Raw genomic sequence first — 11,706 nt, forward strand, 5'->3', positions numbered from 1 at the left:
CTAATAAATACATTTAAATCTCACAGTTTAGCTCAAATTAATCACAGTCAGGACAGAATTTGATTTACTGTCAGTGTTTATGTTTGTTCAGGCTGGAAGAGAAGACAGACGTCATGCTATTGATGAGTTTTAACATATTTCAGTCAGAGTTCAGACCTGAATCATCCAGAATCTGTGGAGCAAATAAGGACCAGAGCTGCAGATCAACACAAAGCAGTAGAATTATATCATTAGAATAATATCCATACAGTATATATGATTTAAGTTTTAAGTTTTTAAGGTGACAACACAGTAAAAATTAAAGTATTTAGATTTCCTCCAGCAGCGTTGAGCTTTTACTGTTTTGTTCAGCATTTAATGAATTCAGCATCACATTTGATCTTTTGTACTTTTTTATTTCGAGCTGCAGCTGAACAGATATTTAAATACTGAAATAACAACACATCTGAGTTTAAATCACACAACATTCAGGTGATGCCACATTATCACATGAACACAAACATTATTCATGCATTATAAAAACTCAAACGTGGCAGCAGGAGGCTCAGGAAGAACATTAAAATACTAAAATAAAACTGAAATAACAGCAAACATCTGAACAATGAGGCCTGAAGTTTAGAGTCAAACCTTATAAAACCTTATAAACCTTATAAAAGAACAAATGACTGTTGATAAAAGTACATTTGTTTCATGTAAATCTGAATAATATCAGCAAATGTTCCCTACAGCTAAAACGTCTGATTTTTTAAATTATTATTATTATAAATCAATAAACTAGTTTCCTGAATTACTTTCTGTTCCTGCTGCAAATACCACACTGATCATCTCTGCTAGTTATTAGACATGTGAGCTGATTAAAGCCTCAGAAACATCTCATATGTTGTTTAGTGTTAAAGTTGGAGCCTCTGATGAGGAGCAGAACTATGAATCCAGCTCAGAGGAGGTTGGTTTCTGTCTGTTACTGTACATTTTATATGTTCTTGTAGTTTATTGTTGCTGTTTTTTGTGCTGCTGCTGCTTCACTCAAAGTCTTTCTGTTCTGAACTCTGAGGTTCGGTCCAACAGGAATGTGTTGATTATTGAGGAAAGCAGCTCCTGAACGCAGCAGCAGCTTCAGACATGAACTTCTGCGGCCGGAACAACCTTTCCTCCGTGAGACCAGAACCGGACCTCAGAACCAGCCAGAGAAGCCTCCGGTGGAGCAGCCGAGGCCTGGTTCTGGCTGCGGCCTCAGCTCCTCCATCATGTCCGCAGATCTGCGCGCACATTTCTGAGCACAAAGCCCGGTGTGATTTATTCCCACTGGCTGAACGCGGTCCGACCACGTGACGCGGCGCGGAGCCAATGAGCGGCCGAGGCGCCGGTACCGGAGCAGCAGCTTCCTCCCATTCGAGGAGGATGGCCGCGGCCGGAGCTGCCCGGAGAACGTTTTACAGTCGCACTTAAGTGTCTTTTTATTGAAATAATAAAATAAAATGTCGCTGACCAATTACTACTCCATGATGGGGCTGCAGAGCGACGAGCCGTACGCGGCGCACTTCATCCCGGGAGGCCTGCCGCCGCCGTCCGGCTGCTCCAAGCCGGTCCGGCCGGCGGCGGCGGCGGCGGAGGAGGAGGGGACGCCCGGCGCGCACATCCCGGACTTCTCACATTTTTCCAGCAAACCGGGGACGTTAAACGGCTTCTCCCCGTGGACCGGCACCGCCTCCTCCTCATCCTCATCCTCCGGTGCCGGTGCCGGTGGCGGCGCCGCGGTACCGGGCCTCTTCCACCCGCTGCTCAGCCACCACCAGCCCTACTACGGCCCGCAGCCGCTCGGACACGCCGACCCGCTCGCCTCCTCCGCCGCCGCCTCCGACGCCAGGTTCGTGCGCTGCTGGGAAGGCGCGGCCCCGGCACCGGAGAGCGCGCTGTCGCAGGTCTCGGCCACCACCTTCCCCGCGTGCATTCCCGCGCAGAGCGAGCTGCCCGAACCGAGCCCGAGGTTCGACCCGGTGAAGCCCGAGAGCTCGCCGCTGTCCCACGGCAGCCCCGAGGAGTCCGGCTTCTCCAGCCCGGCCGACGTGGTTCTGGAGCGGCTCGGCGCGGTGGACGAGCCCAAGAAGGAGGACGAGGAGCGGAACCGAGCCGCCGCCGCTGCGCCGCAGAATGAGTCCGGTAACAGCAGCAGTAAACACAGGAATGTTTATTAGAGACTTTACAGCCCAATAAACGTCCGGAACCCGTAAAGTACAAACTTTATTGTCCTTTCAAATAATTAAGCTGCTTTTGTTGTTGAGCGGTTCGTTGCTGCAGAGACAAGATCCAGATTCTAACAGAACCAGAACCACGCTGCTGCAACAGAAATATTTAATATCATTTATCTTTAATTTAAATTCAAGAAACCTCCTCTTGCAGCCTGAAGATTGATTTTATGTTTCTGGAGATTTATTAAGAAAAAAACGACCTTTGATTTTTATTATTTATCAGGAATATTAACAGAAATAAAAACAGGTTTATGTGTCAAATTAGGTTTAATTAATCAGGCTTAATTGATTTAGGTTAAAGGATTCCAGACCAACACGTTTTATTGGTAAAAAGTTCATTTGATCAGATTCAAAACTCTAAAAACAAAAACTCTAAATATTAACATTAAACTCATTTCACTTATTAGTTAAAAAAAAAAGCAGTCACTTGTATTTTGATTATTTCCTCATTAACAGATAAAACACTGAAACTTTTATGTTGATTATTCTTAAAATTCGTTCCTACTCGTGTTTCCACTTCATTTAAAAGAACGTTTTTCTAATTACCAGAATTACAAACACACGTTTTTAAAGTTGAAAACATTTAAACTATTTGCTCCAGTTGGATTTTTTTCACGAGATTTTTTTTTCTTCCTGTTTTTGTTTCTGCTGCAGCTTTTAGGAAATTCATTCGTTCAACAACAATGAATCCGTTTTTCATTTAAAAGGATTATTTTGCACCAAATTATCTGAATCATGAACAAGGTTTTAGATAAATATGAAACTGTAGCTGCTCCAGTGTTTAGCAATGAGGCGACTGGAAATCCTAAAACATTGAATTCTTTCATCTCAACATGGATTCAGTTTCAAATCAACTGATGCAGAAATTAGTTTAATTAAACACAATATTAGGTTGATGCAACATGATTACTTTAACTATTAAAAGAACGTTTTCAGCTTAGTTTTCCTGAAGCAGTAACTTGAGGCATTCATGGAGGAAACGCTGCGGTCCGTTTTCTTTCTGAAGGTGAAGCTCAGTGTTGGACCCAAACACAGACTTGTTGCTCTGGAGCTGCTTTTATTTTGTAGGAGGCCAATAAAAGGTTTTATATCTGTTAAATAATTCACTAGATGAGGCAGAGAGCTGCTTTTTATTATTTTTAAACACCAGAAACACAGATTTAGACTGAAAACGATAAATTATGTTCAGCTGCTGTTTTATTTAAATCAGTTAAAAGTTCTGGTTCCGTTTTTAAGGAGCCAAACGTTGCAGCTCATAAAACCTATTTATGATATTTTCAGATTTTTATGTCCATCTTTGAAGTTCTCTGGACTCAGACACACTGAAGTCCTGCAGACACAAACAGAGAACGTTCCCTCAATGTTGGCTAACGTTACATGTTCTAATAGAGTTTTATTATTATTATTATTATTATTATTATTATAATCTAATGTTCAAAGAACGTTTTTGGGCTGTTTCTGATCATGTTGCTGTGAGGTTACAGGTGAACGGAGGCGGTTTAAACCGGTACGTTTAGGTTTGGACTGTTTCTCAGATTATGTTGTTGATAATAAAAGAAGAACGTTCCAGAAGAACGTTCATGTTCATGATCTTCTGTGAAGCGTTACCGAAGGTGGAACCTTTTGTCTGCATGTTTGAAACGTTCTTTAGAGAGCCCATCATAGAACCAAACGTTCTCACAGTGTTACATGATGACTGAAGAAGAACGTTCTTAGTATTTTAAGAACATTTTAGAGACGGGAACATTGTGGCAACTAAAAGAAACTTCTGGCCGAAAACGTAATGAGAACTTTGCAGAACGTTCTCAGAATGTAATGAAAACAGTAAAACTTCAGGAGTTCTTCTGTTGAGCTGCAGTCCAGTCTTTGAAACTATTTGAATATTTAAATCTGGAAAACAACAAACATTCAGTTGATTGAACTTTATTTTGTTAAATCAACTTTAAGTTTTTATGGACACTGTAAAATAATAAATTGGTAAAATATCAGTGAAACTCTGACAGCAAGAGTCTGAAAAAGTTCTACGGTGAAGAACGGTGGATTCCTGGAACGTTCAGAAAATAATAAAAACTGAAAACAGGAAAAGATTTTATCTGATTTACATATTCTGAACAAAACTAACATTTTTCTGTCACAAGTTACTGTTTATAAAAACACTGCGTTTACATTCACAGCTTTGGCCTGTTTTTATGCCAAACATGTAAATTAATACTTAATTTGCTGATTTTACAATAAATTCTCTGGAATTTTGCAAAACAGGTAAATTCTGTAAAATAACAATTAAAAATATTTTCTGTTTTTTCATTTTCAAATATCTGTAAAGTAATGACAACTTTACAAACTGAAATACAGCAAAACTATTTTTACAGTCAAACGTTGTAAAAGAACAAATCACCATTGAATAAAATATAATGTTTGATGTGGATGTTATTCACAGCCTCGGTCTGTTTTCTTTACAGCCAAAATGTAAATTAAGTTTTATTCTGTGATTTTATTAGAAATGATCTGTAATTTTGTAAAAATGTGGAAAATAACAGTTTCAAAAAATCTAATTTTAATTACGAACAAACCACACTTTGTCCCCCAATTGACAAAAGAAATATCTGTAAAATAATGATGTTGCCATTGAGTTCAACTAAAACATTCATTTTACGGACAAACGTGAGAAAAGAATGAATTGTAATTTATAAAAATATTGATGTCCTACGTGGAGGTTATTTATTTACAGTTTTGGCCTCATTTATTTCAGTCATCATGTAAATTATGAGTTTTATTCTGTAATTTTACAGACATTTGCTGTAATTTAGCAAAAAAATGAAAATCTGTAAAATAGCAGTTGATTTTTGCTTATTTTTGAAACTATTTTTAAATCCTTAATATACATTATTTTTCTTTCCAGGAACAGAGAATGTGTGTAGAATGGTATTTTACAAATTTCTGAAGTCAAAAGTTACACGAGAACAAATTACCATTTAAAAAAAAAAAAAAAAAACACAATTTTCATGGACGCTGTTGACAGCTTTGGTCTGTTTTCTTTACAGTCGACATGTAAATTAATACTTTTATAGTGATTTTTTTATTGTGATTTTATTCAATATCTGTAATTTAACTAAATAAGAAAAACAACAATTAAAAAAAATCTACTCTTTTTAATCCCTAATATACTTTTTCTTTCCCCCCAATTAACAGCAAATATCTGTAAAATAATGACGTTGTCATTGATTTAAACTAAATCAGTAATTTTATGGTCAAACATCAGGAAAAAAAAAAGTAATTTATTGCTATTTACAGTTTTGGCCTCGTTTATTTCAGTCATCATGTCAATAAAGTTTTATTCTATTCTATTCTAGTTCTGTGATTTTACAGGTATTTTCAGGTGTTTTCTGTAATTTAACAAAACAGTGAAACAAAAACCTGTAAAATCACAGTGAATTTCTCCACATGTTCCTCTGAAGCAGTTCTGACCTGTCTGGGTCCAGATGAGCACATCTGGCCACATCTGTGTCTGACACTCTGTGTTTGTTTCTGCAGAAAACCCGTCGGCCAGCTGGATCCACGCCAAGTCGACCAGGAAGAAGCGCTGCCCGTACACCAAGCACCAGACGCTGGAGCTGGAGAAGGAGTTCCTGTACAACATGTACCTGACCCGGGACCGGCGCCTGGAGGTGGCCGGCCTGCTCAACCTGACCGAGAGGCAGGTCAAGATCTGGTTCCAGAACCGCCGCATGAAGATGAAGAAGCTGATGATCCGCGAGAGGAGGAGCATCAACGAGTGATGCCCACCCGGGAGGGGGCGCTGTTACTAAGCAACCGGAGCCAACATGGCCGCCTCGGACAGCTGAGACCCGGATGTGACGTAACGCTCCCAGAAAGCTCTCTTGTGTTTGTTCTTCTCATGTTGGACGTTTAAAACTGAACCCCGGACTAAACGGTGAAACTCGACAGCTCGGATCATCGTAAAGCACATCTGGATCAGCCTCATCTCCTCACCAGAACTCACCAGAACTCTCTCAACACGAGCGCGTTTTCATCATTCATCACAAAGATCTGCCTTCAGTGAGCCTCGAGACAAGAAACTGAACAAAGCAGCTTGAAGATTAATAATAAAATAAGTCAGAAAGACAAAAGATGTGACAGAAGATCAGCCGACGGTGAAACAGTGGATTTAAAACAGACTCAGTGTTCTTGTTGTTGTTGTTGTGCTGCTAGAAAAGCATCTACACACAAAAACCAGACAAACAAACAGAAATGTGAATCTGTACACTCACAAAACACACGTTGACTGGATTTAAATCAGCAAAAATATAAATATATAAAAGTATATTAATGATTGAAGATGACGATTGATTTCACCAGTTTTGGTCAGTTACAGAAAATAAAAACACCGAACAAAGTATTAATTTACATGTGAACAATTAAAAATATATATTCAATTGTTCTTTTTAAATCTGTGACTGTAAAATTAGACGATTTTATTGGATGAAATCTGTTAAAAGCATCATTATTTTAACAGATTTGAGTTGTTATCTTACTGTTTTCACAGTTTTAAACATCACATTAGTCCACAGTTGCTGCAAAAATGTAAAACTTCAGACTTCATTTGATTTTTTTTTTTTACAGAAATGGGGAAACTGACTGAATGTGCATTTTTTTAACAGAGTAGAAGGAGGTCAGAGGTCAGAGGTCAGAGGTGGCTCTAACGCTTCATCACGTCTCATCACGACACAAACGGGAACCAAACTGTGAATATCTGTGTTCAGGTTTTTCTAAGATGAACAGTTTTAATGAACCAAACAGAAGTTGGAACAACCACAGTTGTGTGTTTGTTGTCGGTTTGTGTCGCAGCAGCTCTGGTGTCCCTGAACATGAGAAGGCTGACGTGGTTTTTATAAACTCTGCATGTTTCCTGTTGTGTTGTTGTTGTTGTTGTTGCTGTTGTTGTTGTTGTTTCTCTGTTGTTGCTGTGAGTCTGTCCTGCAGATGTGCTCATGCTCTTATTGCTGTAAGCTGCAGTCTGCTTCCTGTTTGGTCACGTGTGGAATCGATGCACAAACCGACTTCTTGATTCTTGATTTTATCTCCAGTCAGAGGATCGTGAGGAGCTTCAGAGCTTCTGTCTGGAGGAGACTTCAGGCTACGTTAGCCTCCAGGACGGAGCCGACCTGCTGCTCAGTGCTTTTATAAGTGAAATAAAACAACGTTATTGTAACAAACGCCTCCTGACTCCTTTTGTTATGTTAGATTTTAGGGATTTTATACAAAAATACACAAAAATCCTCATAAAAATGCACCAATTTCACCTGGAACTGATCAGAAAAGTTCCATTGTGAGTTTAACTAAAAACTAATCAGAATTTCAGAAATATTTCCTTTTTATCTCAGAGATGAAACTGTTGAGATGAAGTTTAAAACTGTGAATATATTTCTAAAATTATTAGAGACAAAACAGAAAAACAAGTGTTGGTTCTGTAGTTTTTGTTAAGGACAAATATCTTGTATAATAAATGTTTTACAGCAAGAATGAAAGTTTGAATCAGTTTATATCATCTGGAAGTTTCAGAATACAGTCTGAAATATTACATTGTTTATTATTTCTAGATATCTAATTATATATTATTAGTAATATTATTACATCACTGGTCGTTTCCTTGTTTTTACATGTTTGAAAACACTAAATAGTCAAAAAATAAAAAAAAACCCTGATGTCATGAAAATTAATAAAGATAAAAAATTAATTCTGGAAAACAACAGTATTTTCATTCTTAGTTATTTTCTGTTATTTTGGTTCCTGAGCTGCTGCTTTTATATTATTTGAATAAAACCAGTCAGTTTTAATTAAACACAACGAAGGCTGCAGGACACTTAAATCAAGCTGTTCAGCTGCTAAACGTTGTTCTAATAGTTGACTTAACGTTGCATCATGTGTTGAACTTTAACTCATTTAAACTAGTTGAGATAAATCAATGAAACTTTTCTACTTTAACTTTGAGACTTGAGCTCATGTTTATGGAAAATCTTTTGAAATGCAAAAGTCAAAACAACAATAAACTTTAAAAACGGTTTCTCCTCCTCCTCCTCTTCCTCTTTCCTTCCTTCTCCTCCACTTCTTCCTCAGTCCTCTTCCTTTCCCTCCTTCTTTCCTCCTTCCTTCCTTCTCCAAGTCTTCTTCTTCCTCCTCGCTCCTCCCTCACTCCTCTTCCTTGTTCTCCTCTTCTTCTTCTTCTTCTTCCTCCTCTTCCTCTAGCCTTCCTCCTCCTCCATCATTCCTCCTCCTCCTCCTCTTCTTCCCTCCCTCTTCTTCCTCCTCTTCCTCTCTCCTTCCTCCCCTTTCTCCCTCTTCTCCTCTTCCTCCCTCTCCTCCTCCTCTTCCTCCCTCCCCCCTCCTCTTCATCTTCCTCCCCTTTCTCCCTCTCCTCCTCCCCCCTCCTCTTCATCTTCCTCCCTCCTCTTCTTCCTCCCCTTTCTCCCTCTCCTCCCTCCTCCTCCTCCATGTCGTAAAGCAGCAGCGGCTGTGTTTGGAGGCTAAACGTGACTTTCACTAACAGCCTCCATAAAGTGATTTGCTCCAGACTGCGGCCTTTGAGGAGCTCCTCCTGCAGCAGCTGAGTGTTAAAGTCATTGTCTGCAGACACTTTGACTCTCGGACACTTGGAGGGAAAACACGCTTCGTTTGGAGGATTTTCTGCTTCGGAAAAAAGACGCATTCACCGTCTCAGGATTCACGTTTTTAGATTTCTGTGCATCCAAAAATAGAGAAGCTGACCTTTAACTGAGACGCCTCTAATTTATTCAAGCACACACACACACTCAATGCCTGCATGTAAGTTTGTTTGATTTTTTATGCATTTAAACCTGCTTTTCATTTCTTAAATTAGAAAAAAACGGAATTTACGCACGAAGGCCGCAGCAGCTCCAAAGCAGAATGAAGAACGACGTGTCGGTGTTCAAACGGAGAGAAAAGAGAAATAAAATACATTTATTCATCTTTAAATAAACGCAGCAAAGCTCGACGAGAAGCAGCAGTTAAATCTCACAGAATAAATTCAAACTCGCAGAATTTAAAATTGAACTGCAAAAATTAAAAACTAAAAGAATGTGCAGCAGAAATATTAAACAGAGGATTTTAAACTGTATTTTGATCCGGATTTAATCACGTCTCCTGCAGTTTCTTTATTAAAGCTCAAAGGAATCCAGAATGATTCAGAAACAGAATAAAACTAAACTGCAGAATATTTATTTAATATATTCATGGTTCAGTACTATGATAGTATGAGGTGGTACTTCAGTAGGATTTTACTACTTTCTTTTCTACGTATTTGCAGCAGCTTCAGGATTTAATCTCTTTGTTGATGTGATTTATTCTCATCCTGTTTCATCATCTTCTGTCTTCACATCGCTGCTCCTTTAATCAGTTTAAAAATATTTTTCAACCTCCTGATTTAATGAAATTAAATAAATAGAAACATAAATGATAAAACTAAAGTCAACGTGGAGCCAGAATGAAGCAGCAAATGACCAGTTTTTTGTTCCGCAGTTTTAAAATCTAAAGCTTCAGCAGCTGCGCGTGTCCGCTAGGTGGCGCTGTGCGCGTTCATGAGCCGCAGGAGAACCGACGAGCAGCAGAAACACTGATGGTGTCCAAATGATGGAGTTTATGAAGGTAGAAAATATTCACAGGTTCAAGTGTTGATGTTAAATATAACCGATCAACAGATCAATAAGTGGATCGATCAGCTAAAGTGCTGCAGCTGATATTTACAGATGAAACACAGAAGTGACGCAACAAAGATGTTTCACAGTGAAAAATAGAATTAGATATTAATATTAGTGTGTGTCTAAATCCTGTATGTGTGCTTTACATTATTAGATCACATTATATTATATATTCTTATATTATATTATATTATGTATTCTTATATTATATTATATTATATTATATTATATTATATTATATTATATTATATTACATTATATTTAATTCTTCGTGACATTAGTTCTTGTCTTTGTTTTTCTCCACTTTTTCTGATTTTCTTCAGTTTTTACTGATTTCAGAATCCTGTTGGAAAATACCTTTATTTTATTTTTATTTGTGCCTTTATTAAGTCTAATTAATGCTGACGTTCACTGAAGCTACTTAAGCATCCGACCAATAACAGAAAGGTTGTTCACATTAATATTTGTCTCTTAGAGCATCAAGTTCAGACCTTTTGAATTTATTTCCTGTTCACAGGAAAACATTTATCAGTTTATTTACTTGTTCAGTCTTTATTTTACCTGCAGTGATGAAGTCTGACTATTTAAACACCTTAAAGCTCATTTTTACAGAATCTGAGCCACTTTGTTCAAACCGTCAAAGATGTTTGTGTTTTATTTAGTTTGTTTCCTCTGAGATCTTTATCTAAATTACAACATTTTATTCTTCTAAAATGTATAAACAGCAAATTACAGATAAATAATAAAGTGTCTGTAATATTTATGGAGCTGAACTTTAACATTCAAAACATGTGAAACAATAAAAGACAGTTTGATGAACTTTCATGAACAAAGTCTGACAAACTAGTTTATTAATTAGATTTCAGATTCACTCAAAGCAGCTGAAGACAAACAGCAGTTCACTCGTTTACCTCCAACGAGGTTCAGATGTGACTGATTTAAGCTTTATTATAAAAACAGAACACGACTGTCAGAACTGACTGATGACCTGTTTCAGCTGCAGACGCTCGGTTCTTTTATGGTTCTTTTATGGTTCTTGTTCTGTTAAACTCGTGTTTAAACTTTAAACGACAGAAACGTTGAAGTGAAACCAGCTGGTGATTTATTTATCTGGAGTTTCTATCAAATCAGTCAGAGTTTGAAGGAATCAGAGCTCAGAACACTGAAGACTAAAACACAAGACAACTGATTAGTTCCTAAAGAAGTTCTGCTGCTGGACTCACAACAGAACCTCTAGTGATCTGGTTCCAGGTTCTGGTTCCAGCTACGTTCAGAGTCTGAGTGATGCAGTGGCATTAATATTTATTTGGGTTTTCTGGTGATTTATGGAGCTTCATTAATGACTTTTTCTCCTGAGCAGAAACTGAAACATTAAAGCGTCGATCGAATGAATCATCGTTAAATCAGAAATAAATCAAATCACCTGTGAAATGTATTAATCTGCCTCCAGCTGGAAATAAAAACCAGAAACTCTGCTTTTTCAAACTTCTACAGTAAAAAATAAACGTGTTTGTATTTTCATAAAAAGTAATTTGTTGTTTTACAACATTTGACCATAAAATGTGTTTTTTAAAAAACTTTATTTCAACTTTTTCTTTTCAGATATTTTACATATTGACTGTAAAAACAAAAAAGGCCAAATGGTCAATTGTTCTTTTAGAACGTTTCACTGAGAAGTCAAAATATGTTTTCCTCAATTTAAATCTTTTAAACATATCATTAGTTTACAGACATTTGCTGCTATTCTC

At 37.7% G+C, this 11,706-nt stretch overlaps 1 protein-coding gene across 1 annotated transcript; it reads left to right on the top strand.

The window, feature by feature from the left end:
• The first annotated feature begins 1,475 nt into the window (after positions 1 to 1,475).
• Positions 1,476 to 6,022, top strand: LOC103363493 (homeobox protein Hox-D9b-like). The gene is made up of 2 exons (XM_008290278.1): positions 1,476 to 2,157; positions 5,778 to 6,022. Exons 1-2 carry the CDS (start codon positions 1,476 to 1,478, stop codon positions 6,020 to 6,022), a joined length of 927 nt encoding a protein of 308 aa, XP_008288500.1.
• The last annotated feature ends 5,684 nt before the right edge of the window (positions 6,023 to 11,706 follow it).

This window comes from Stegastes partitus, unplaced genomic scaffold, assembly GCF_000690725.1.
Source record: "Stegastes partitus isolate 25-593 unplaced genomic scaffold, Stegastes_partitus-1.0.2 Scaffold664, whole genome shotgun sequence".
Classification (NCBI taxonomy): Eukaryota; Metazoa; Chordata; class Actinopteri; family Pomacentridae; genus Stegastes; species Stegastes partitus.

What these genes read in the sequence shown, in the direction of transcription:
- LOC103363493 (XM_008290278.1), top strand. Translation starts at nt 1,476, where the DNA reads ATGTCGCTGACCAATTACTACTCCATGATGGGGCTGCAGAGCGACGAG. An exon ending in TGCGCCGCAGAATGAGTCCG is followed by an intron (nt 2,158 to 5,777) that starts GTAACAGCAGCA and finishes TTGTTTCTGCAG; the next exon opens with AAAACCCGTCGGCCAGCTGG.